The sequence below is a fragment of the Thalassophryne amazonica genome, unplaced genomic scaffold, assembly GCF_902500255.1.
Source record: "Thalassophryne amazonica unplaced genomic scaffold, fThaAma1.1, whole genome shotgun sequence".
In the NCBI taxonomy this organism is placed as follows: Eukaryota; Metazoa; Chordata; class Actinopteri; order Batrachoidiformes; family Batrachoididae; genus Thalassophryne; species Thalassophryne amazonica.
The window spans coordinates 730,474-757,495 of record NW_022986231.1 but is presented as its reverse complement, the minus strand read 5'-3'; the positions used below and the strand labels follow the sequence as shown (position 1 = coordinate 757,495).

Below are 27,022 nucleotides of genomic sequence, written 5' to 3'. Positions count from 1 at the left end.
AACTGAAGCACATCCCCATTCAGTGTACATCCACCATTTCATGCTGTCATAGGTTGTGACACCACATCATTTCTAGCTGGTCACAGCAAGAAATCCTGCTTCAAGACTTTCAAGAAGTGTTACAACCTCCTGTCAAACCTTGGCAAAGGGAATCTCAGTGAGCACACCTGTGCAGGTGCAGAGGCTTTCATCTGCAAAGTCTTTAAGACTGACTGCATTTCATCAGACAGAGCACAGCTAACACTCTTTGTTCAGACACATTTACTGGAAACGTTACCACCAACTCATGATGCCCTGTCTTTTCACAGACAGAGCACGTTACCAAGCATCTGTATGGAACCAAGCAGACCAACAGCAACCTGTGCTGCCTCCACCACACACCATAGGATGGAAAATTGAGAGTGGTGCATGGGTGTCAGTACTGACCTCAATACCTTCTGTACCACAAAGGCTTGTCAGTTTGGTTACATGTCGATGTACAACTCATTGCATATTTGGTAATTGTACATGCAAGAAAAACCAGCTTCATTGCACTGCCGCATGTAGTTGCAGTGCATCTGTATGTAGAAACGAGGCAGAGTAAATGTAACGTAGTCAACTGCTCGATGAGCTTCAGTTGGATGACCTCGCAAGATCGCCATGGGTCAAATAGGGTTCAAAAATGATGAAATGATATTTAGATTGTGCGTTTAAAATGCATGATGCTAAAATTGTGTGATATTTAATGCTCAAACCCGCCACCTAAACAAGGCAGACCTTTATTCAAGGCCAGGGATTAGTAACAAAAAGCTACTTGCTTTTAGCACTGCAGAAGCTTCTGATTAAATTCAGTGCAACACTTGTGTCTTTAAATACTCTGTCAGCTACTGCAAAGACGTCTCACTTACCTTTCATGATGGCAGTGTAGATAAAACGCAAGGCACTTTCACTTATGGTTTCATTTATAAACAGACAAATTCTGGACAGTTTATCAACTCATTAACAGCAACTCTGTCATTTTTACAAAATGAAAATATCATACTTTTAAAGTAATCAAGAAGAAAGAATAAAGAAGATTTGAGTATTAAACCAACCCAAGCGCCGGAAGACATTATGGGAAATCAGAAATCAGACTCGTCTTACCCCCCCCCCATCAAAATGCATAGAACACTGCCATCTACCTGATAGGAGTGTGAAAAGCAGCCAGCATGCGGAGTCACACTTCACAAGCAGAATTTTCAGTTTAGCAAATGCTTTTTTTGTTGTTTGTTTTTTACAAATGGAAAAAATGATGTATTTACAAAATACACATCTATTTGTAAACACCAACACACACGCTACAAATTGGAAATTTGTGTTTGTGAATCACAAAACACATTTGCAAATCAAGGACTATTTGTTGATCACAGATGACCCTCTGTGCTTTTACAGGTATTAATGAGACAAATTTAACTCCATAAATACAGTGAGGAAAATCAGTATTTGAACACCCTGCGATTTTGCAAGTTCTCACACTTAGAAATCATCGAGGGGTCTGAAATTTTCATCTTGGGTGCATGTCCACTGTGAGAGACATAATCCCCCCCCCCCCCCCCCCCCCAAAAAAAAAAAATCTGGAAATCACATTGTATGATTTTTTTTTAATAATTTATTTGCATGTTACTGCTGCAAATAAGTATTTCAACACCTGCCAATCAGCAGAAATTCTGGCCCTCAAAGATCGGTTAGTCCGCCTCTAAAAAGTCCACCTCCACTCCACTTATTATTCCAAATTAGAAGCACCTATTTGAGGTCGTTAGCTGCATAAAGACACCTGTCCACCCCACACAATCAGTAAGACTCCAACTACTAACATGGCTAAGACCAAAGAGCTGCCCAAAGACACCAGAGACAAAATTGTAGACCTCCACGAGGCTGGAAAGGGCTACGGGGCAATTGAATAGAATAGAATGCCTTTTATTGTCATTATACGATGTACAACAAGATTAAAAGCCAACTCCAAAATCAGTGCAGGCAAGTGAGAAGAAAAGCAGTGATATCAAATAATATGTATCAAAAAAATATATGTACGATGTAAACATTAGAAGGTAAGGTGCACAGTCTTGGATGGTATGTACATTGCAGAATAAGTATGTTATTATATACATTATTAAAAATTATAAATATTGCACATTATGGGATGGAATGTTGCACATTATCGTCAATGTATGCGGGAATTCAGGATGGTTACCGCTTTGGGAAAGAAACTGTTTTTGAGTCTGTTTGTTCTGGTCTTAATACACCTCTAGCGCTTCCCTGAGGGCATCAGGTCAAACAGTTCAAAGCCAGGGTGGGAGCTGTCTTTAGTGATGTTTAGGGCTCTGCTAAGGCAGCGGGAGCTGTAAATGTCCATCAGAGAGGGGAGAGGGCAGCCATTGATCTTTCGGACTGTCTTTATGACTCTCTGGAGCCTCTCCCTGTCTGCAGCAGTACAGCTGCCGTACCATACTGTGAGGCAGTATGTCAGCAGGCTCTGGATGGATGCTCGATAGAAGGTCAGCAGCAGGTTGGAGTCTAGCTTGTGCTTCCTGAGGACTCTCAGGAAGTGTAGCCGCTGCTGAGCCTTCTTGGTGACTGATGTGATGTTCACAGACCAGGAGATATCATCGGAGATGAGGACGCCGAGAAACGTGAAGGTGTGAACCCTTTCCACACGCTCGACATTGATGAAAAAGGGGGGTGGGTCGATGCTGTGCTTCCTGTAGTCGATGATTTCCTTGGTTTTCTTGGTGTTCAGTGCGAGGTTATTCTCTGAACACCAGGCTGCCAGCTTCAGGACCTCCTCTCTATAAGCTGTCTCATCACCCTTAGAGATGAGTCGCCAAGCAGCTTGGTGAAAAAAGATCAACTGTTGGAGCAATTATTAGAAAATAGAAGAAGCTATAAACATGACTGTCAATCTCCCTTGGACTGGGGCTCCATGCAAGAGCCCACCTCGTGGTGTATCAATGATCCTAAGAAATGTGAGGAATCAGCCCAGAACTGCACGGGAGGAGCTGGTCAATGACGTAAAGTGAGCTGGTACCACTGTTTCCAAGGTTACTGTGGGTAATACACTAAGGCGTCATGGGTTAAAATCATGCATGGCACAGAAAGTTCCCCTGCTTAAATCAGCACACGTCCAGGCGCGTCTTAAGTTTGCCCATGACCATTTGGATGATCGAGAGGAGTCATGGGAGAAAGTTGTGGTCAGTTGTGGCCAAAATAGAACTTTGTGATCTTAATTCCACTCGCCGTGTTTGGAGGAAGAAGAATGCTGAGTACCATCCCAAAAACACCGTCCCTACTGTGAAGCATGGGGGTGGAAGCATCATGCTTTGGGGGTGTCTCCAACACCAAGTTCTTCTTATGATAGAATGTTATTTATTACACAATATATAACAATCTACACTTAAAATATACCAAATAGCTCTGGAAGTAACTTAATTAGACCATGGTGTTTTTACCTTTTACATACATGTTTCCAAAATATTGGGCAATCGGATACTTAAGCTCACAATAACACCCAAATCATGAGCTCATAACAACATTTATTGAAACTAAACATTTATTGAAACTGTTCTCCCCCTGTTTCTGTAGGTTCCCTCTGGGTGCTCCAGCTTCCTACCACATCCAAAAACATGCCGATTAGGTGGATTGGATTTGAAACGTTCAATTGTTCATAGGTGTAAATGTATTTGCTTGTCTATATGTGGCCCTGCGACAGACTGGCATCCTGTTCAGGGTGTACCCCACCTCATAACCTATGAGATATGCATTCAGAGGAAAAGTACATTATCATTGAAGTCCCACAAAAAAATGCACAAAGTATGTTGTTGTTTTTCCTTTACACGAGGGACCGTAACATCAGTTTACTAGCTGGCGAAGCAGGAGATACTAATGGTCCGGTCCACGCCTGAGAGCTGTTGTGGGCTGCCCCATGAAAAGGCACGTTAATGAGGAACGGATAAAACTGTCCGGTGTGAAACAGTGGACGATTCTCTTTTATCGACCACATCAAGAATCCCAGATAGTGACTTTAATCAGCTGAAAGGTGAGACATGATTGGCATCTTTAAATGGCTTTGACGAAGGTTGAGGAATAAATTGTCATATCAAAAAACATCACAAGATGATGCCACAGTATAATGGCACGGTGCCGTTAATCCATTGTCTGGGGAGAACCCAGAGACTCCTGGCTGTAACTAATCTGTTATATGCATATAACAGATTTTGGACATCCGTTATACATATAACAGATTTTGCCCGTTTTATACATAAAATGGATTTTGTCCCTTTTATACATATACATATAACAGATTTTGATCATTTTATACATAAAACGGATGCTGTCTGTTTTTTACATATAACACATTTTGCCTATTTTATACATAGCTGATTTTGTCTGTTTTATTCATAGAATGGATTTTCTTCTTTTTATGCATAAAACGGATTTTGTCCGTTTTATACATATAATGGATTTTGTCTGTTTTATACATACAGTGGATTTTCTTCATTTTATACATATAGCGGATTTTGTTTGTTTTATGCATAAAACGGATTTGTTTGTTTTATGCATAAAACGGATTTGTCCGTTTTATACATATAACGGATTTTGTCTGTTTTATACATAGCAGATTTTAATTATAACGGACAAAATTCTCTGGTCCATCTGAATCCATTATATGCAAGTTTTACTGCATTCAGGAACATAAAGTACTATATCTTGAACGAGGTTTTGGGTTAATGTCAGAAAGGTCTTTGGGGAGTAGTTTATGGATTTTGTTGTCTAAATCGGTCATTAATGCTGTTGTATTAATTTTTGTCTTGTTTGTACAGAGCTGACCCTGTTTCCAGAATGATGCTTTTGGAATAATGTGTTTTAGAGGTAGTAGTTATTTAGCATCTTAAACAAATTTTTGACACAAAAAATGATTTGGGCTTTTTTTTTTTCCATCAGAATTTTTTCAGAAACCATTAGAGACAGGCAGCTGGAAACCATTCAAAAAATTAATCTGGCTTTCGGTGAAAATTTTACGGGCTTCACAGAGAATAAGGAGTGTTACTACAGCTTTAAGGACGGCCCACAATGGCGCATGGTGCTCCGAGCCGCCATCGCATGCATGCGCACACAACATGCGCGCACGCACACACAAAATCCACTGTGCTGTTTGGAAGCTGTTGGCAGGAAGTTGGAATGAAAAGCTGGACTAATTTCTGATGTGATTTTTTTTTTTTTTACACTGCACTGAGGATGTACACAGTCTTTTTTTGGGAGTACATGCATGCACAAGCGCCGACCAGGTTGCATGTGTGCACGGGGGACAACGACGCTACCGAGACATAATTTGATTGAGCTAAGGCCCCTTTCACATTGGCGTATTCGTAGAGCTGCTTATTGTGGGGTATCGTCTATGCCGAGTTGATCAGCTCTCCGCCCACTTTTAGCAGCTCTACGTTGAGTTTTTTCTCCCTACGCAGCAATATGTTGAGGGCTACGCACGTAGGACGGAAGAAATGAAACATGTTTAATTTTCTTCGGCATAGAGCGCTAGACACAGTTTTAAGCAGCTCTGCGCAGCACAGCGTCACTGCATGCAAGTCTGTGTAACACGGCGCTCCTGTACACAACCAAAAACTGAGTGCTGCATCCAGAGGAATCAGTTGGAGAACATGAGAACATGATCACACAGCCCACAGCGCCTGTGTTCTCAGAACAGGGAATCGAACCTCAACTCATAAATCCAGAAACACAACAGAAACAGCAGGTTGGTCACTCTCTCGCTCTCTCTCTCTCTCTCTCTCGCTCTCTCTCTCTCTCATCAAACAATAACCATTGTGACTCTAAAATAAAAGCACCATCGCTGCACGTCGGTGCGCTCATGAGAAGCCCTGATCGATCAGGTATAGATCAACTGGAGGTTTAAAGTTTAACGACTCACAGCGTTTCATTCAGCAGCCTTTACCACAGCCAGACTCAGCAGCATCTGTACACAATGAAAATGATCCACCAAGACAAAAAATAATAATGTTAAATGACTGTTTCTGACGTGAGCCACACTGTGCAGTAGAGGACAGAGCGCACTTCCACAGAGGCAGAAAATAGCAGCTTAAATAGCTGAAGAAAGAAGAAAGCTGGAGTAATTTCTGATGTGATTTTTTTTTTTTTATTTGCTGCACTGAGGGTGTACACAGTCGACCGACCCGGTTGCGTGTGTGCGCGCGCGGGGGACAACAACACGTTGATTTGATTGAGCTAACTGATGCTGCTAATTCTTGTAACATGCACACACAAAATCCATTCCGCTGTAAGCTGTCTGGATGCATGAAGAGCTGTTCACGTGAAATGCTGACGTGATTTTTGGCTGGACAGAGGAACTAAGCCACTGCACAGCATCACTGGACTGCACATCACAATTTGGACTTATATAACGGATTTTGTCTGTTTTATACATAGCGGATTTTAATTATAACGGACAAAATTCTCTGGTCCATCTGAATCCATTATATGCAAGTTTTACTGCATTCAGGAACATAAAGTACTATATCTTGAACGAGGTTTTGGGTTAATGTCAGAAAGGTCTTTGGGGAGTAGTTTATGGATTTTGTTGTCTAAATCGGTCATTAATGCTGTTGTATTAATTTTTGTCTTGTTTGTACAGAGCTGACCCTGTTTCCAGAATGATGCTTTTGGAATAATGTGTTTTAGAGGTAGTAGTTATTTAGCATCTTAAACAAATTTTTGACACAAAAAAATTTCTGATGGAGATAGAACTTAGTAATTCTGAAGGTAACTGAGGTAAAGTGGAAAAATAAGGTTTTGGGTCTGGCGTTCGACTCATTAACACAATGTACGAAGTCTGTTACAAAAGTATCGTACCTTTTTATTTTTTTCAAAAACTATATGGATTTGATTCATATGTTTTTACGTCAGCCAAGCTTGAACCTTCATGCGCATGCGTGAGTTTTTCCACGCCTGTCGGTTGCGTCATTCGCCTGTGGTCAGGCTTTGAGTGAGCACTGCTCCACCCCTCTCATCGTCGTTTCATTGCGAGGAAATGGTGGAATGATTTGGGCTTTTTTTCTATCAGAATTTTTTCAGAAACTGTTAGAGACAGGCAGCTGGAAACCATTCGAAAAATTTATCTGGCTTTCAGTGAAAATTTTGCGGGCTTCACAGAGAATAAGGAGTGTTATTACAGCTTTAAGGATGACCCACAATGGCGCACGATGCGCCGCACTCCGAGCCGCCGTCGAGAGGCAGAAACCACCAGATATTTCTAAACGGATCGCTGTGTGGAGCTGGGACCGCCGTGTGCAATTTCTCTGGTTATCACAAGAGCTGGACATCAGCCATTTTCCGGCAGATTTCACTTTTAACAAGAGATTTTGTCATGGAAAGCCGCGCAGAGGCTTCGCGCATCACGACCGATTCGCTGATGAAGCGAGACAAAGGAACACCTCCGTTTTGGAGTGTTAGAGGACAAGTTGGGACAAGCCTATCTCGGCTTTCAGTGCTTACCAGTCGAGTGAGTATAAGAGAAATTGTGGAGAGCTGGGCATGTCCAAACTTGTCCTCTAACACTCCGAAATGGAGGTGTTCCTTTGTGTCACTTCATCAACGAATCGGTCGTGACGTGCGAAGCCTCCGCGCGGCTTTCCATGACAAAATCTCTTGTTAAAAGTGAAATCTGCCGGAAAATGGCTGATGTCCAGCTCTTGTGATAACCAGAGAAATTGCACACAGCGGTCCCAGCTCCACACAGCGATCTGTTTAGAAATGATCTGGTGGTTTCTGCCTCTCGATGGCGGCTCGGAGCACCATGCGCCATTGTGGGCCGTCCTTAAAGCTGTAGTAACACTCCTTATTCTCTGTGAAGCCCGTAAAATTTTCACCGAAAGCCAGATTAATTTTTTGAATGGTTTCCAGCTGCCTGTCTCTAATGGTTTCTGCAAAAATTCTGATGGAAAAAAAAAAAGCCCAAATCATTCTGCCATTTCATCGCAATGAGACGACGACGAGAGGGGTGGAGCAGTGCTCACTCAAAGCCTGCCCACAGGCGAATGGCGCAACCGACAGGCGTGGAAAAACTCACGCATGCGCACGAAGGTTCAAGCTTGGCTGACGTAAAAACATATGAATCAAATCCATATAAAAAAGGTACAATACTTTTCTAACAGACCTCGTATGTTTTCAGAATGAAGAAGTTCCATCTCTAAATCTTGTCTTTAAGGCCTCTTAAATCAGAATAATGAGCTATGTCTACAGTCTACTTTCATTTCACATGACGTGCAGAAAATATCACTCAGCTCTGTCTTCATGTTGGTCATCTGACTGACATAAATTTATAATCCGTTTTTCATAAGGCAATAACATGGATCCCCCTGATTCAATAAATGATATGTCTTGTAAAATGGAAAATCTTCTCTCTGCAGAGATCTGGAAAAGAAAAGCTCTGTGAACCCAATCAGGACGTTGACACTGTCACAACTGAAGCAAGAGCAGATGGATAGAAGTCAAACTCAGACTGGGAAAGAAGTCCAGCTACAACGACCCTACTTGGATGGTCACAGCAAGCCACGCTTGGCGCAGATGCAGGTACCGACTGTCTTTTGGGTAAAAGAAATATTGAACGTGCAATCCTGTGAACCGAAGTCCATGTGGTATGAGCACAAACAACCCTGAATCGCTGCCTTCACATCAATGACACAACCATTCAGTATTTATATAACAGCTGAGTGGATCCTTGTCATTTGATTGGTGCTTTGTATGTTACATGACAGGGATTAATTCATCCCATTTGTGTTGCATTGCATTCAGAGTGCGGCTTGGTTTCATTTAGAGTGCAAATTTGGTTCCATACGTTTGGTACCATTGCACTCTGCTCACGCATGCACACACGCATGCATGCATGTCCTTGTGCACACGCATGCATGCGCACACAACATGCGCGCACGCACACACAAAATCCACTGTGCTGTTTGGAAGCTGTTGGCAGGAAGTTGGAATGAAAAGCTGGACTAATTTCTGATGTGATTTTTTTTTTTTTTTACACTGCACTGAGGATGTACACAGTCTTTTTTTGGGAGTACATGCATGCACAAGCGCCGACCAGGTTGCATGTGTGCACGGGGGACAACGACGCTACCGAGACATAATTTGATTGAGCTAAGGCCCCTTTCACATTGGCGTATTCGTAGAGCTGCTTATTGTGGGGGTATCGTCTATGCCGAGTTGATCAGCTCTCCGCCCACTTTTAGCAGCTCTACATTGAGTTTTTTCTCCCTACGCAGCAATATGTTGAGGGCTACGCACGTAGGACGGAAGAAATGAAACATGTTTAATTTTCTTCGGCATAGAGCGCTAGACACAGTTTTAAGCAGCTCTGCGCAGCACAGCGTCACTGCATGCAAGTCTGTGTAACACGGCGCTCCTGTACACAACCAAAAACTGAGTGCTGCATCCAGAGGAATCAGTTGGAGAACATGAGAACATGATCACACAGCCCACAGCGCCTGTGTTCTCAGAACAGGGAATCGAACCTCAACTCATAAATCCAGAAACACAACAGAAACAGCAGGTTGGTCACTCTCTCGCTCTCTCTCTCTCTCTCTCGCTCTCTCTCTCTCTCATCAAACAATAACCATTGTGACTCTAAAATAAAAGCACCATCGCTGCACGTCGGTGCGCTCATGAGAAGCCCTGATCGATCAGGTATAGATCAACTGGAGGTTTAAAGTTTAACGACTCACAGCGTTTCATTCAGCAGCCTTTACCACAGCCAGACTCAGCAGCATCTGTACACAATGAAAATGATCCACCAAGACAAAAAATAATAATGTTAAATGACTGTTTCTGACGTGAGCCACACTGTGCAGTAGAGGACAGAGCGCACTTCCACAGAGGCAGAAAATAGCAGCTTAAATAGCTGAAGAAAGAAGAAAAGCTGGAGTAATTTCTGATGTGATTTTTTTTTTTTATTTGCTGCACTGAGGGTGTACACAGTCGACCGACCCGGTTGCGTGTGTGCGCGCGCGGGGGACAACAACACGTTGATTTGATTGAGCTAACTGATGCTGCTAATTCTTGTAACATGCACACACAAAATCCATTCCGCTGTAAGCTGTCTGGATGCATGAAGAGCTGTTCACGTGAAATGCTGACGTGATTTTTGGCTGGACAGAGGAACTAAGCCACTGCACAGCATCACTGGACTGCACATCACAATTTGGACTTTAGCAGCAGTGGAACACCAAAATGTATGTCCCTTTTCTGTTGTTTATAAATTAATAAAATGTCAAATGACAAGGATCTATTGGAGCTGTTATATAAAACAAATAATGAATGTTTTTACATTCTTTCAATGGAACGAATATTTAATTCAGTGAAAGCTGGCGTACATTGTTGTGAACATTGTTCTCAAGAATCTGCTGATTTTGACTGGAATCCATGTGACTCTCAACTTTAACAAGATTCCCAGTACCTGCACTGGCCACACAGCCACACAGCATCATGGAACCGTCTCCAAATTTTACTGTTGGTAGCAAGTGTTTTTCTTGGAATGCTGTGTTCTTTTTCAGCCATGCATGCCGCCCCTTGTTATGTCCAAATAACTCAATTTTATTTTCATCAGTGCACAGCACCTTATTCCAAAATGATGCTGGCTTGTCCAAATGTGCTTTAGCATACCTCAAGTGACTCTGTTTGAGGCATGTACGCAGAAAAGGCTTCCTCTGCATTATAGCATCATACAGCATCGTTTGTGCAAAGTGTGCTGTATAGTTGAACGATGCACATAGACACTGTCTGCAGCAAGATCATGTTGTAGGTCTTTGGAGCAGGTCTGTGGGTTGACTATGACTGTTCTCACCATCCTTCGCTTCAGCTTATCTGAGATTTTTCTTGGTCTACCACTTTGGGTCTTAGTACTGTGGCTGTGGTCTTCCATTTCCTCACTATATGCCTCACAGTGGAAATTGACAGCTGAAATCTCTGAGATAGCTTTTGTATCCTTCCCCTAAACCATGATGTGGAACAATCTTTGTTTTCAGGTCATTTGAGAGTTGTTTAGAGGCTCCCAGATGCAAAGAGGAGAAACATTTGCAAACGGCCACCTTAAATACCTTTTCTCATGATTGGATTTATTTGTCTAATAAGGTCAAGGGTTAATGAGCTTACCAAACCAATTTTGTGTTCTAATAATTAGTGCTAAATGTATTCAAATTAATAAAATGACAAAGGCACCCAAATTTATGCCCTTGCCTAATTTTGTTTAATTATTGCACACTTTCTGTCAATACAAGAAACTTCATTTCACTTCTCAAATGTCAGTGTGTTCGTGTGCTATATGATTTATTTAACAGAAATTTCTGATCCAGACAACCAATGATTTATAAAGGAAAAGAATTATCAGGGATGCCCAAACTTTTGCGTACAACTGTAAACTGAAAACAAAAACGTTATTCTTTTTTTTTTACTGTGAAATCCACAAACATGTTTACCAAACCATTTTTATAACTTAGAATGCAAGTATAAATTTTAAATTTCAAAAACATATACACAAATGTTAGCAAACAGCAAAGTTATATATAACTTTTTATATTAAAATGCAGGAAATGTTTGAGGTGTTTTTTGTACAACTGTTTACAAAACAATAACATGCCATAAAAATTATTTGTGCCACTCAGAAAAAAAAAAACAATTCCAGTCCAATACAAGACCTCTCTCCTGTGTTGGACATCACAGGGCTCACAATTTTTCTTCTCAATCTGATTGATGTCCCTGCCCACATAGGAGTGGGGATGACACCAGTGTGGTTGGAGATGTTGATCAATCCATGTGGGGTCTGTGGTTTTCATTGGTTGATGTCATGCCTATAAGAGATGGTGGCCAAGTGGTTAGTGCACTTAGTTTCAGTGTGATAGGTTCCGGTTCAAACCCTACCCCTGCCACATTTCTCCATGTACGAGGTCTGTCAATAAAGTAACGGTCCTTTTTATTTTTTTCAAAAACTATATGGATTTCATTTCTATGTTTTTACGTCAGACATGCTTGAACCCTCGTGTGCATGCGTGAGTTTTTCCACTCCTGTCGGTGATGTCATTCGCCTGTGAGCACACCTTGGGAAGGAGTGGTCCCGCCCCCTCGTCGGATTTTCATTGTCTGGAAATGGCGGAATGAAAAGGACTTTTTTTCCATCAGAATTTTTTCAGAAGCTGTTAGAGACTGGCACCTGGAAACCATTCGAAAAATTTATCTGGCTTTCGGTGAAAATTTTACGGGCTTCACAGAGAATAAGTTCTGTTAGTACAGCTTTAAGGACCCCTTTAAGAACGCTCGGCGCGCCATGCTCCGAGCTGCGACGACGCGGCACAAGCCACCGGACCATTTCTAAACAGATGGCTCTGTGGATACGAGAACGTCGTGTGCTCTTTCTCTGGTTATCACAAGAGCTGGACATCAGCCATTTTCCGGCAGATTTCACTTTTAACAAGAGATTTTGTCATGGAAAGCCGCGCGGAGGCTTCGCGCGTCACGACCGATTTGCTTTGGAAGCGAGACAAAGGAACACCTCCGTTTCGACATGTCAGAGGACAAGTTTGGACATGTCTATCTCGGCTTTCAGTGCTTACCAGTCCAGTAAGTATCAGTGAAATTGTGGAGAGCTGGACATGTCCAAACTTGTCCTCTGACACGCCGAAACGGAGGTGTTCCTTTGTCTCGCTTCCAAAGCGAATCGGTCGTGACGCGCGAAGCCTCCGCGCGGCTTTCCATGACAAAATCTCTTGTTAAAAGTGAAATCTGCCGGAAAATGGCTGATGTCCAGCTCTTGTGATAACCAGAGAAAGAGCACACGACGTTCTCGTATCCACAGAGCCATCTGTTTAGAAATGGTCCGGTGGCTTGTGCCTCGTTGTCGCAGCTCGGAGCATGGCGCGCCGAGCGTCCTTAAAGGGGTCCTTAAAGCTGTACTAACAGAACTTATTCTCTGTGAAGCCCGTAAAATTTTCACCGAAAGCCAGATAAATTTTTCGAATGGTTTCCAGGTGCCAGTCTCTAACAGCTTCTGAAAATATTCTGATGGAAAAAAGTCCTTTTCATTCCGCCATTTCCAGACAATGAAAATCCGACGAGGGGGCGGGACCACTCCTTCCCAAGGCGTGCTCACAGGCAAATGACGTCGCCGACAGCCGTGGAAAAACTCACGCATGCGTACGAGGGTTCAAGCATGTCTGATGTAAAAACATATGAATGAAATCCATATAGTTTTTGAAAAAAATAAAAAGGACCGTTACTTTATTGACAGACCTCGTAATGTGGAGTTGTCAGGAAGGGCATGCAGCATAAAGCCTAGTTTACACATAGACGGTTTTGTCGGCGGGCAGTACGTAGACCGAAGTTCGCGGTAGTTCTGGCTGTTTTCGCAGTGGAAAGGGGCGGAGCATTTCACCGACGTTTTGGCCGCTGTATTATCTTAAATACGTGGATAAAATGCCGCTAAATCCGCCGAATAAAGCAGCGTTTTGACGCCGTAGCATCTGGCACATGTCAGGCAACGGGGGTTAATACCCAGTTCTGTCCTTTACAATCGCAGGTTAAGACGTGCGTGAGAACGGCGGTATTCTGCTGCCGCCGATAATGCCCTGTGTACCGCTGGATTTATCCAGGCAAATCCTGCGTTACTCCAGGAACTTTAGCATATAGGCACCTCCCCCAGAGTATAATAGGCTGAAGCAGCAGGAATACATGCCTCTGTCACTGCAGGGGGAGGGAGATCATCCTCAGCCTTTATTCTCCTTCCTTTTACCCTCCTCACCGTGTTGCTCCATCTCCACCACAGGGCTATTCTCTGCTTCTGAACCAGACCTCTTGGTAAGTCCTTGCCGCTGCCAATTTTCTTTTAGGAGGCATACTGGAGCTTCTCTGTAAAAATATCTGGAGCTGGCCGGCGACTGAGAGGCCTGCATGCAGCGCGCTAGCGTTTTATATTGACCACCGCCTATCGGCCGTTTGGAACGCCGTTAACCGGGAGGTAGCGTTTAGAATGGCGTACTGTCCGCTAGCGCTGCTGTTTTGTCTGCCTCTGTCGCCAGTTAAAACTCCCTTGAGGACGCCGATGTGGGCTCTATCGACGTTTTACATGCCTTTGATTAGGGATACAACGCCGGCCGCCAATTACGGTGGTGTAAACTGCGGCACTACAGGGAGGGGCAGGATGAAACAGCGATTAAAAAGTATTAAACGCCGTTGTTTGCGTTGTCTCCGTCATCTCCGTCGTCACGCAAATTCTCCGGGAGCGCTCCCGGAATTATTCGACATGTTGAATAATTTTTTTCGACGATTCCCGGTAAAGCCGGAACTAAGTCATGCCCTGTAGTGCCGGCGTTAACAACGGCGTGTGATCCTTAAGACGGCCAAAAACTCTTCCGGGACGCTTCCGGGAGCTCTTACCGTCTAAGTGTAAATGGGGCTTAAAACTTGTGCCAAATCAACATACAGATTTACCTTGGATCTGCTGTGGCGACCCCGAGTGAAAAGGAGGGAGTAGCCGAAGGGACTTACTTTTACTGATGATAATAATAATAATAGTGTGTATATGATAACAAGAACTGAAACAATTTATGAATACATTCAGACAATAAATTAACATTGAAAAATTACGCAATTAACAGGAAATAAAAGGGTTGAGTTCTTCTTCTAAAAACTGTTGAGGTCTAAAGTGGACTGGTAAATATTATGGACTCTCACGCCATTCCAACTCATTATAGAAACTTTGCATAATTTATTTTTACTTTCAGTCTGCAAACTTTTTTTTTTTTTGGTAATCTGAGTAAAGTTTAATGGTCAAAAACATTTGTAAACCCTAAAATCATACATGTTAGCTCCTGTCTGTTGTGTGTCTGCAACAGTCTGTTTTGTCGAGGTGAGCTGCTGTAGCGTAAATCGTCAGTTAGTGTATCTGCTTTAAAGACAGCGTGTACATACATCTTAACTTTTTAAAATACACTTAATGCTGTATTTTTATTTAAAGACAAAACTTATGTGGGTTTTCTTCAGTGGGGAAGCTCAACGAGCGACGAGTGAGGTGTAGATTTTACCAGTTGTATTGAATGCAACGCTAGTGAGCCGCTATAAGTATAATACAGAGATAAACTGTGACAATACTACAGTTTACTGCTTTTTATAAAGACGATGACTGTGTTTGGAATTTATTTATTTTTCGTGCTTTTGTTTTGTGTTTGTGAACACAGCTCTGTTAACGGTTTGTAAGTATATATAGTTATATGCTTGCTAAGTCTGATAATTTTCATGATTTTCCTTTATAAATCATTGGCTGTCTGGATCAGAAATTTCAATTTAATATATCATATAGCAGACGAACACACTGATATTTTAGAAATGAAAATGAAGTTTCTTGTATTTACTGAGTGTGCAATAATTGTTTGAACAAAATTCTACATTTTATTGATTTGAATACATTTAGCACTAATTATTGGAACACAAAATTGGTTTGGTAAGTTTACTGACCCATGACCTCCTTACGCAGATGAATCTAGTCGTACAAAAAGGTATTTAAGGTGGCCATTTGCAAATGTTTCCACTCTTTGCATCTCTTATAATGAGTGGCAACATGGGAGCCTCTAAACACCTCTCAAATGACCTGAAAATAAAGATTGTTCAAGATCATGGTTTAGGGGAAGGATACAAAAAGCTATCTCAGAGATTTCAGCTGTCTGTTTCCACTGTGAGGAACATATTGAGGAAATGGAAGACCACAGGCACAGTACTAGTTAAGGCATGAAGTGGCAGGACAAGAAAAATCTCAGATAAGCTGAAGTGAAGGATGGTGAGAACAGTCATAGTCAACCCACAGACCTGCTCCAAAGACCTACAACATGATCTTGCTGCAGATAGTGTCTCTGTGCATCGTTCAACTATACAGTGCACTTTGCACAGAGATGCTGTATGATGCTGTAATGCAGAGGAAGGCTTTTCTGTGTACAGGCCACAAATGGAGTTGCTTGAGATATGCTAAAGCACATTTGTACAAGCCAGCTTCATTGTGGAATTAGGTGCTGTGCACTGATGAAAATAAAATTGAGTTATTTGGACATAACAAGGGGCGGTATCCATGGCTGAAAAAGAACATACCATTCCAAGAAAAACACTTTCTAACTACAGTGAAATTTGGAGGTGGTTCCATCATGCTATAGAAGAATGGTCCAAAATACTTTAAACCAGAGTCCAGACTCTTATTTGAAGCTATAGGAAACGTTTAGAGGCTGTTATTTCAGCAAAAGGAGGATCTGCTAAATATTGATGTATTTTTTCTGTTGGGGTGCCCAAATTTAGGCACTTGCCTAATTTTGTTTAAAGAATTATTGCACACTTTCTAAAAATCCTATAAACTTCATTTTACTTCTCAAATATCACTGTGTTTTTCTGCTATATGATATATTTAACTGAAATTGCTGATCCAAACAACCAATGATTTATAAAGGAAAATCACGGAAATCATCAGGGGTGCCCAAACTTTTACATACAACTGCAATATAGAGATAAACTGTGACTTCTAATGCTGTGATTAACTGCTTTTGATAAAGATGATGACAGTGTTTGGGGTTTAATTTTTTATTTATTTATTTTACATGCGTTCATTTTGTGTTTGTGATTCTGGGAATTTACCCAGCTTATCAGTAGCCAGCAGTGTAAACCGATGTGGCTGCAACCAAGTCAATACTAAATGTTATCGGTAACTTCCGCTGATTTTTTTTTACAGTTTATCCGTTTAGCGTTATAAATGTTAACTTTTCAGTTAGCGGATTAATGGTTATCGAAGCTGACTTTTCGGTTAGCTTGTGCCCACCACTGGGTAAAATACCGTCGGCTGTATGAGCATTGTCTTCTTTATAATTTACAGTGCAAAGTGTACGTACACACACACACACACACACATACACACACATATATATATACACACACACACACACAAGCATCGACATTAACGCTTGTCCGATTGTCCGGGACAAGTGTAAAATGTGTTCGGACAAGCAGTATGCCCTAATCATTGTCCGACCGGACAAGTGGCATTCTTTTTGGTTTAAAATGTTCAAATTCTTTATTTTCATTGCTCAGAACCAAAATACCTGACCGCCGCCTTTTTGTTTTCTTATTTACATCACGTCTTGTCTCGCACCTTGCGAGAAAGCGTCATCGGTTTTTCCTGCCACTCTCCACGCAGCGGACAATCGGAAAACATGATAACAGTGTGTGTGCGAGACCACTGTATGGAGTGTGTGTTCGTAGTAGAGGCTGACTTTTTTTCGGGAATCCCACGGGATGGGAGTCAACTTTGCTGTTATAACGTGATTGGGACGGTACGCGATTAAAAATTCACGGGAGCAGACGGGAGCGGGAACCAAGGTTTTAGGCAGCGAGCCGTCCTGCTGTCATTTGAGCGCTCAATTTTCGAAAAAGACACTGGAAAAAATAGCGGGCGGCTTTGTTTAAAGCCGTCTAAAATTAAGACTGGGTCCGATCGCTGCAGCCGTGTGTGTGTTTGTGTGTGTGTGCGTGCGCGCAAGTCTGCTGGCTTTTGAAAAGCTATAAGAACACAGGTCATGTATTATTTATGTTTGTGACTTTTTTTTTAATTTGGATTAAGGCAATAAGTGCCTCCCTGTATTACCACAGATGAACTGTTTCTGTAGCCACATCGTCTGAAATAAAACTGCAAAATTTTTCATGAAGTCATATGTCACAGCAAAGTAGATGTGATAAATATTTAATCTGAATCTCAGTCCCAGAAAATGTTGAAATGTAATGATTTTTCTACTTCAGCTGCAATTCTTATGTTGGAATATTAAAGTTAAAGTACTTACAAACGAAGTATGACAGGTTATTATTAAGTGATAAATATTTAATTTGACTCTCACTCTAATTTGACTCACTCACGGGTCAGTAACGGTTACTTTTTTAGACCAAGCAGAGGGAAAAAAATATGGAATCACTCAATTCTGAGGAAAAAATTATGGAATTATGAAAAACAAAAGAACGCTCCAACACATCACTAGTATTTTGTTGCACCACCTCTGGCTTTTATAACAGCTTGCAGTCTCTGAGGCATGGACTTAATGAGTGACAAACAGTACTCTTCATCAATGTGGCTCCAACTTTCTCTGATTGCTGTTGCCAGATCAGCTTTGCAGGTTGGAGCCTTGTCATGGACCATTTTCTTCAACTTCCACCAAAGATTTTCAATTGGATTAAGATCCGGACTATTTGCAGGCCATGACATTGACCCTATGTGTCTTTTTGCAAGGAATGTTTTCACAATTTTTGCTCTGTGGCAAGATGCATTATCATCTTGATGATAAAATGATTTCATCATCCCCAAACATCCTTTCAATTGATGGGATAAGAAAAGTGTCCAAAATATCAATGTAAACTTGTGCATTTATTGATGATGTAATGACAGCCATCTCCCCAGTGCCTTTACCTGACATGCAGCCCCAAATCATCAATGACTGTGGAAATTTACATGTTCTCTTCAGGCAGTCATCTTCATAAATCTCATTGGAAGGGCACCAAACAAAAGTTCCAGCATCATCACCTTGCCCAATGCAGATTCGAGATTCATCACTGAATATGACTTTCATCCAGTCATCCACAGTCCACAATTGCTTTTCCTTAGCCCATTGTAACCTTGTTTTTTTCTGTTTAGGTGTTAATGATGGCTTTCGTTTAGCTTTTCTGTATGTAAATCCCATTTCCTTTAGGCGGTTTCTTACAGTTTGGTCACAGACTCCAGTTTCCTCCCATTCGTTCCTCATTTGTTTTGTTGTGCATTTTCGATTTTTGAGACATATTGCTTTAAGTTTTCTGTCTTGACGCTTTGATGTCTTCCTTGGTCTACCAGTATGTTTGCCTTTAACAACCTTCCCATGTTGTTTGTATTTGGTCCAGAGTTTAGACACAGCTGACTGTGAACAACCAACATCTTTTGCAACATTGCGTGATGATTTACCCTCTTATAACAGTTTGATAATCCTCTCCTTTGTTTCAATTGACATCTCTCGTGTTGGAGCCATGATTCATGTCAGTCCACTTGGTGCAACAGCTCTCCAAGGTGTGATCACTCCTTTTTAGATGCAGACTAACGAGCAGATCTGATTTGAATGCAGGTGTTAGTTTTGGGGATGAAAATGTACAGGGTGATTCCATAATTTTTTCCTCAGAATTGAGTGAGTCCATATTTTTTTCCCTCTGCTTGGTCTAAAAAAGTAACCGTTACTGACTGCCACCGTTTTTTTTCCTGATTTCTTATAGTGTTTCTTAAAGCCAGAAAGTTGCCTTTTGAAATGACTTTAGTTTTGTGTCATGTCTTTTTCTACAAAATTAAATAACTGAATGAACATCCTCCGAGGCCGGTGATTCCATAATTTTTGCCAGGGGTTGTACATTTATTGTTAATTACATGAATTATTAAGATCCTGTTGTCTTACTTACAATTTCTACATGTTCAATAATCAATCAGTCATAAGCAATATTTATGTTTATGAGCTTTTGACAAGAGCAGAAGTTAGCTTTGAGTTGGTGTGCATGCTGATGTCCGTGAAATATATTGTAAATCACTCCAGATGTGTTATCAGGTTACAAAAACAGCGTTCTCAGATTTCGAAGTGTTTATTTCTCACTCGCTTTTACAGGATATATGAGAAACATATTATATAAACACACAAACAAAACAGTTTGCAGATTGCCTGTTACGTCATCAAGCTAACGTCTGCAAAATGTCTTGTAAATGACATCAGAGGTGTTATCATGTTCCAAAAACAGCTTTTCAGTTTTGGAATTTTTTATTTCTCGCTAACTTTTACAGACTATATGAGAAATGTTATATAAACACATAAATGAAGCATTTTTACAGAGAGCAGGCATTGACGTCACGGTGCTGCTCTACTCTGATTGGCTGTCACTTCTGCCACTCAAAAAAAAAAGGAACAGTTTGAAACTGAAGGTGACTTTTTAACCTATTAAAAGTCAAGCTTAGCCATCTCTGAACTTGTCCAAGGTCTGTGTCCCAAGAATGTCCCTATGAATTTGAAGACTCTGGCAGTAACAGGACTGGACTTACGCTGAGGACAGACAGTCGGGCTGATGGATGCAAAGTCTTCTCAGTACCCAATGGCCATATTTGGTGGCCTCGGATAAGAACATATTGTGTGACTTTTAATGTCCATCTGTCTGTCTCCTGACTTGTTTGAAGACAAACAAATGGTTGTGAAAGTGGTGATTTAAAGAAAAGTTCATTGTAAATACTTCAAACTTTACAGTAATTGTCTCACACAGATCAAAGACAGAGATTAAGAGAGAGAGAGAGAGAGAGATGGCAGTGTTCTCGGCAGTTGAAGGCGGGGGAGTGATGAGAGTAAATCATTTGAATTTTCCCATAATGCCTTTTGGCACATGTCTACTTAATGCTCAAATCTTCAGGAATTTGTGCATTACTTTAAAAAAGATGTGCAGTATCATGTTTTCACTTTGTAAAAATGACAGTCGTCATTAATTTCGATAAACTGTCCAAAATTAGTTGGTTTTAAATGAAACCATGAGTGAAAGGGGCTTTGAGCTTCATGTCTCCTGCCCACTGCTTTGTATTGGCATGTTGAAAGTAAATGACATTTTTTATTTCTTCTTTGCAATAGCAGCTGGCAACCAGTCCACCCCCTTCTACTTAGGAAGGACTGAGCTTCTCACTGCGGTCTGTTTATTGCAAAACACATAACAGGAATTAACATGTAAGATTTTAGGTTTTACAGATGTTTCTGACTGCTAAGCTTTATTTATTTATTTATTTAATATGGACATAACATTCACATTGGACAAACCAGATGCAATGTTTTAAGTCCATCCATCCATCCATTTCTTCTGCTTTATCCGGAGTCGGGTCGCGGGGGCAGCAGCTCAAGCACAGCCGCCAGACCTCCCGATCCACACACACCTCCTCCAGCTCCTCCGGGGGAACCCCAAGGCGTTCCCAAGCTAGCCGAGAGATGTAGTCCCTCCAGCGTGTCCTGGGTCGTCCCCGGGGCCTCCTCCAGTGGGACGTGCCGGAACACCTCTCCAGCGAGGCATCCAGGGGGCATCCGGAAAAGATGCCAGAGCCACCTCAACTGACTCCTTTCGACGTGGAGGAGCAGCGGCTCCACTCCGAGCTCCTCCCGAGTGGCCGAGCTCCTCACCCTAATGTTTTAAGTGTTATAGCAAAATATGCTCATTTTCAACACCTGTCCATAGAGGGCTTTTAGAATTAACACAATACAAAATTTACACAGTTGCATCTACTATATACAATACATTTCATTTTATACATCACATGCACAGTTCTGTCCTGATTTTAGCCACAGTTTCACACACCTATAAAAGGTGGTCATATCAGTCTGCAGTTTTAAATGTGTGGGGACTGAGTTCCACAGTCGCGCTCCAGCAGAGGAGAAGCTGGACTGTCCAAAAGATGTTCTGTGCTTTGGAACCACACAGTCCCCACTCACAGAGGCTCTGGTGTTTGGTCTGAGAGAGGCTTGACGTCTGACAGCCAAACCAGAGAACAGTGGTGACACATGATTATGTAGACATTTAAAAAAACAATTTACTCACAATGCCAACAAAAAAAATGTCAGGGGACTGAAAGTTAGCGAAACAAAATTTGCTAATTAGCAGTTAGTGGAACTGTGCTCACCACTGGAAACAGCCAACTGCGGTGCAGCCTTATTATTAGCACTTATGGGAATTGCACCGTTAAAATAAACGGCCTTAATAATACCGTTGTTTTTTTCCATTCTTACAACGCCTTTGTCATTACTGACAGGAAAATATGTTGCGGTACTATACAGTACATCCGGAAAATATTCACAGTGCTTCACTTGTTCCACGTTTTATGTTACAGCCTTACTCCAAAATGGATTAAATTATTTTTTTCTTCAAAATTCTACTCACAACATTCCATAATGACAACGTGAAAAAAGTTATTTTTTTAATTTTTGCAAATTTATTAAAAACTAAGAAATCACATGTACATACGTATTCACAACCTGCTCAATACTTTGTTGATGCACCTTGTCAGCAATTACATCTTCAAGTCTTCTTCAATATGCAGAATTTTCTTTACTTTGCTTTTGCGAGGGGGGAGGGAGAGGTGGGACAACCACATAAGTGGTGGTGATTGGCTACAGAAGAGTAAAATTCTATGGTAAGCCAACCAGAGGCAGATTGTGGGCGGGACTTCGCAGACAAACACACAGTGGCGTGCCGTGAGGTTTCAGTCAGGGCCTTCAGTAGACGCCTATGTAAAGAAAATGCACATTGTGCATGACAACGCAACAGCCACGCTTCACACCATGCCACAGGCATCCAACATTATGTAAATAAATAAATACGCCAAGTAAAGCAACAGTGCATCCAATGAGTATATCAATCAATTACGAGTTATCAATTATATCAATTATTTATATTATTTATTATTATTAATATATTATTAATGATTAATTATCAATTATATCAATTATCAGTTACATCAATCAGTTCGTATTAATCAATATATCAATGCACAATTTGCCAAAATACATGAGTCACTGCGCACCTAATTGAACAGCCACGAATACAGTGCAGCAAAACTTTTCCATGCACCCCAGTTAAGCTCAATGTCAGTCAGTCTGCTCAAAGAGCACATTTGAACAATTAAAAGAATAAGTGCTCTTTGTAGTCTATGATAATGTAATAGAAAAGTAACAGTCACCCATTACTTGTAAATAAAATCCATGCGTCTGTCCTTTTTTATGAAGTGTTCAATAACTGCGTCAGCTGACTGAGGAGTTCCTTCTCAATTGACAGAGATGCCAAAGAAGAGAGGCCTGTCCTCTTCAGAAAAGCCAGGAAATCGCTGATACTTCTGCTGTGAAGGTTTGACATGTTGTACATGACTTTGAGCTCAGCTTTCAGTCTATTCATATCAAAATAAGGATCATAACTGTCTGTCAGACTCTGTAGCTCTGCCTCGGGAAATGTCTGCTTAAATGCGTTAAAACGCTCTGCATCCAAAAGTCCAGCAAACCTCATTTTACTGTGATCTTCAAATCTGCTCCTATTTGTGTGAGAATGTTATCAATCATGACAAGTGAAGGTGTTTGTAGTGCGCCCGCTCCTCAGGCTTTCCACAGGGCGCGCTCAGCGCACCTGCGGCACGCGTGGTCTCCTCAAAAATGTCGCTGAATTTTGCTTTCTCTCTCTCAACACTTTGGCAAAATTCATCAGTTCTGGTAATACTGACCTGAACGTCCAAAGTTTGTTTTGTAAAATGCCAAACATGTCTGCGATGTCAAAAATGCTGATGAAGGCAAAAAGAAAAAATAAAACTCAAAACCTTTTAACTGTGCCAAGTGTCCTGACGCACGGTGAACTGTTTCCTGATCAAAATCCTCAGTGTGATCATAGATGTGCTGAAAAAGATCAGCGAGCTCTGCTCTCTTATTGTGGACACACCAGCCTGCTGCTGAAGTTCCACCTCACCTGTGCCACGCGCGGCAGCCGTCTTTGGCAAAATTCATCTAGTAGTTTAGTGCATTTTGGAGTGTGTGTAAAGAACACTGAAATTCCAATGAGAATTGCAAAAAATATTTTGCATTTTCTGATCTGCTCCCTGGGACATGACCAGATTTAAAGTGTACGCATAACAGTGCACGAAGAGAGTCTGGGGAAGTGCGTCTTTTACGCATGCCTGCTCTCTATTTAGCCCCAACACCATCACAGCTGCTCCATCGTAACATTGAGCCACTAAATTTGCTTTGCAGTTGTAGTTGTCCAGTAAATCAAGGAGTCCTGCTGGATCCTGTGCTCGTTTCTTCTCAGTAACGTCCTTAAATTTGAGAAATCTTGCTTTCACTCCCATTTCAGTCACTTACCTGAGAACAAACCAGTCGTTTCATCAGTCATAACTGCAAAAGTCTTTGTCTGTTTAATCTCTTCGGTGGTGTTGATTCAGCACCTCGGTCACTGCACTGATAAGGTCATTCAGGATTTTCCCCGACGTGCCTGTAAAAACAGTGGCTGTGTCAAGATGATGTCGCAAGTTGCTATCATGGTCTGCCAGCAGTGTCAATAATTCCAAATAATACCCACAGTTTAGGGAATCTCTGGATTCATTGTCACTCGGGAGGAGCTCGGAGCCGAGTCCCTGCTCCTCCACATCGAAAGGAGTCAGTTGACGTGGCTCGGGCATCTTTTCCAGATGCCCCTGGACGCCTCGCTGGAGAGGTGTTCCGGGCACGTCCCATTGGGAGGAGGCCCCAGGGAAGACCCAGGACATGCTGGAGAGATTACATCTCTCGGCTGGCTTGGGAACGCCTTGGGATTCCCCCGGAGGAGCTGGGGGAGGTGTGTGTGGATCGGGAGGTCTGGGCAGCTTTGCTTGAGCTGCTGCCCCCGCGACCCAACTCCGGATAAAGCGGAAGAAAATGGATGGATGGATGGATTCATTGTGTCCCCAGAAAGACAGTTCTTGTTGTCTCAAAAAGATGACACAGTCAATAAGACAATTCAAGATGTAGCAGTTCTTCTGGACCCTCTCATTGTGAAAGCTCGTCTCCCGTTTCCTCTGTTCATCCAGCTGCAAATACCAATGTAAGCATCTCAGTTGTAGATTACACAAATAAATTACAAACTAAATAGTTTGTGAAGAGACGAGGTCTATTAGAAAAGTATTCTAGCTGCTGTGGGCCGTCCTTAAAGCGACAGTAACATCCCTTAATGTCTTTGAAGCCCATAAAATTTTCACCAAAAACCACCTGAATTTCTCGAATGGTGTCCACATGGATGTGCCTCACAATTTCTAAAAAAAATTTGATCAAGCAAAGCAGCAGTCTCAGCCATGTCCCTGACAATGAAAATCCGCCGAGGGGGGTGGACCACTCCTCACTCAAAGCCTGTTCACAGGCGCATGACGCAACCGACAGGCGTGAAAAAAATCACGCATGCACATGAAGGTTCAAGGTTGGCTCACACAAGCACACGTGATTCAAATCCATATGTTTTTTTGTTTTTTTTAAATAAGGTTGGATACTTTTCTAATAGACCTCGTATTTTACACTTTTTCTTTTTTTCATTTTCCAGGGTTAGGAAAGAAGGCCCTGCTGGCCCTGATGGCCCACCACTGCAAATACAAACCCACACGCACTCGCTCACACACAAATGATACAGATTGCAGCATTGTGTTTTCAAACTGGAACTACAGGCATTCTTTTCCTCTCACTGAGACAAAAAGCAAGAATGTAGATGTGAACAAGTAGCATTTAATTGTAGATGTATTTGATGGTCTGTTGAGGTGCAATAAATATCATTCATTCATTCATTTATTTTCAGCCGCTTTTCTGGATCCGGGTCACAGTACAATAAATATAAAAAAAATATTTTTTTAAAATATCCATTATGTTTGATTGTTCTGCTATATAAACATAGTAATGATAATATCTACATGAACATATTAAATTTGATGGGTGTCTCATCTCACAGCAACATTAAAATAGTGTAGTACAATGTTTACTGTTAATAATTTATTCTATTAAGTGTCCATTTCATTCATTAACCATATTTAATATTCCGTTTTATTTTAAATAATTGAACATACAGTTGAATTTAAAGTTACATTAAAAATGGGAGGGGGAGATCCAAATTCATTGGCACATGGACATTTTTTTAAAAAGTAATGCAATAGTGACTTTCCCCAGTAACTTTTATAATGCTGTAACTCAGTTACCAACTCAGGTACTTCTTGGGAGAAGTAATTAGGAACTATAACTAATTACTTTTTAAGTAAAGTGCCGAACTTCGGTTGTTTGTAAAAAATAAATAAATAAAAAATAAAATGAAAGCTGGCCATAGAGAGAAGAAACTGTGAGAGGGCTTATATGAGGAGATAAACTGTTTGTTTTGCAAAACTTATAACACTGGCAACTTCACAAATATACAAATAATGCAACATGTCAGAGACAAAATAAACAACTTGTTAAAAGCATTAAATGTTATTTGTAATATTACAGATGATTGCAGTTCTTGAGTTGTAAAGTTGAATAAATCGGAGCACTGAATTAAAAAAAAAACAAAAAAAAAAAAAACAATTTAGACAATCCAGCCCCACCTGAAGATCAGTTCATATTTTTCTTCAGTGTTGGAGCTCATAATTTTTTACGTTACGACATGTCATGAACATGGCATATGGCATGTCTTCTTCTGGCTACATTAGGTGTCAACACAGCTGGTCATCATCATCCTTACATCTACTGGTTAAATAATGTGTAGCACAAGACTATAATATTATGATTAAAACTTACATGTTTTGGCTTCTCCAGAAAGTAATGTTTAGATGGGCTTTAATGAGGAAATAAACAAAAATATCTAATGAAAAGCACTCCCACAAAATCATTTCATCAGGGGAGGTGATGGTCTAGTGGATCCGGGTCACAGTACAATAAATATAAAAAAAATATTTTTTTAAATATCCATTATGTTTGATTGTTCTGCTATATAAACATAGTAATGATAATATCTACATGAACATATTAAATTTGATGGGTGTCTCATCTCACAGCAACATTAAAATAGTGTAGTACAATGTACAATGTTTACTGTTAATAATTTATTCTATTAAGTGTCCATTTCATTCATTAACCATATTTAATATTCCGTTTTATTATAAATAATTGAACATGCAGTTGAATTTAAAGTTACATTAAAAATGGGAGGGGGGATCCAAATTCATTGGCACATGGACATTTTTTTAAAAAGTAATGCAATAGTGACTTTCCCCAGAAACTTTTATAATGCTGTAACTCAGTTACCAACTCAGGTACTTCTTGGGAGAAGTAATTAGGAACTATAACTAATTACTTTTTAAGTAAAGTGCCGAACTTCGGTTGTTTGTAAAAAATAAATAAATAAAAAATAAAATGAAAGCTGGCCATAGAGAGAAGAA

The 27,022-nt window shown here is 41.0% G+C and overlaps 1 protein-coding gene across 1 annotated transcript in view; it reads left to right on the top strand.

Moving 5' to 3' along the window:
* The window catches only part of jmjd1cb (jumonji domain containing 1Cb), a 651,485-nt gene that overhangs the window by 348,020 nt on the left and 276,443 nt on the right, over nucleotides 1-27,022 (top strand). The window contains exon 12 of the mRNA XM_034165192.1: nucleotides 8,433-8,595. Coding sequence (XP_034021083.1) covers nucleotides 8,433-8,595 — 163 coding nt within the window. The remainder of the gene's footprint in view (nucleotides 1-8,432; nucleotides 8,596-27,022) is intronic.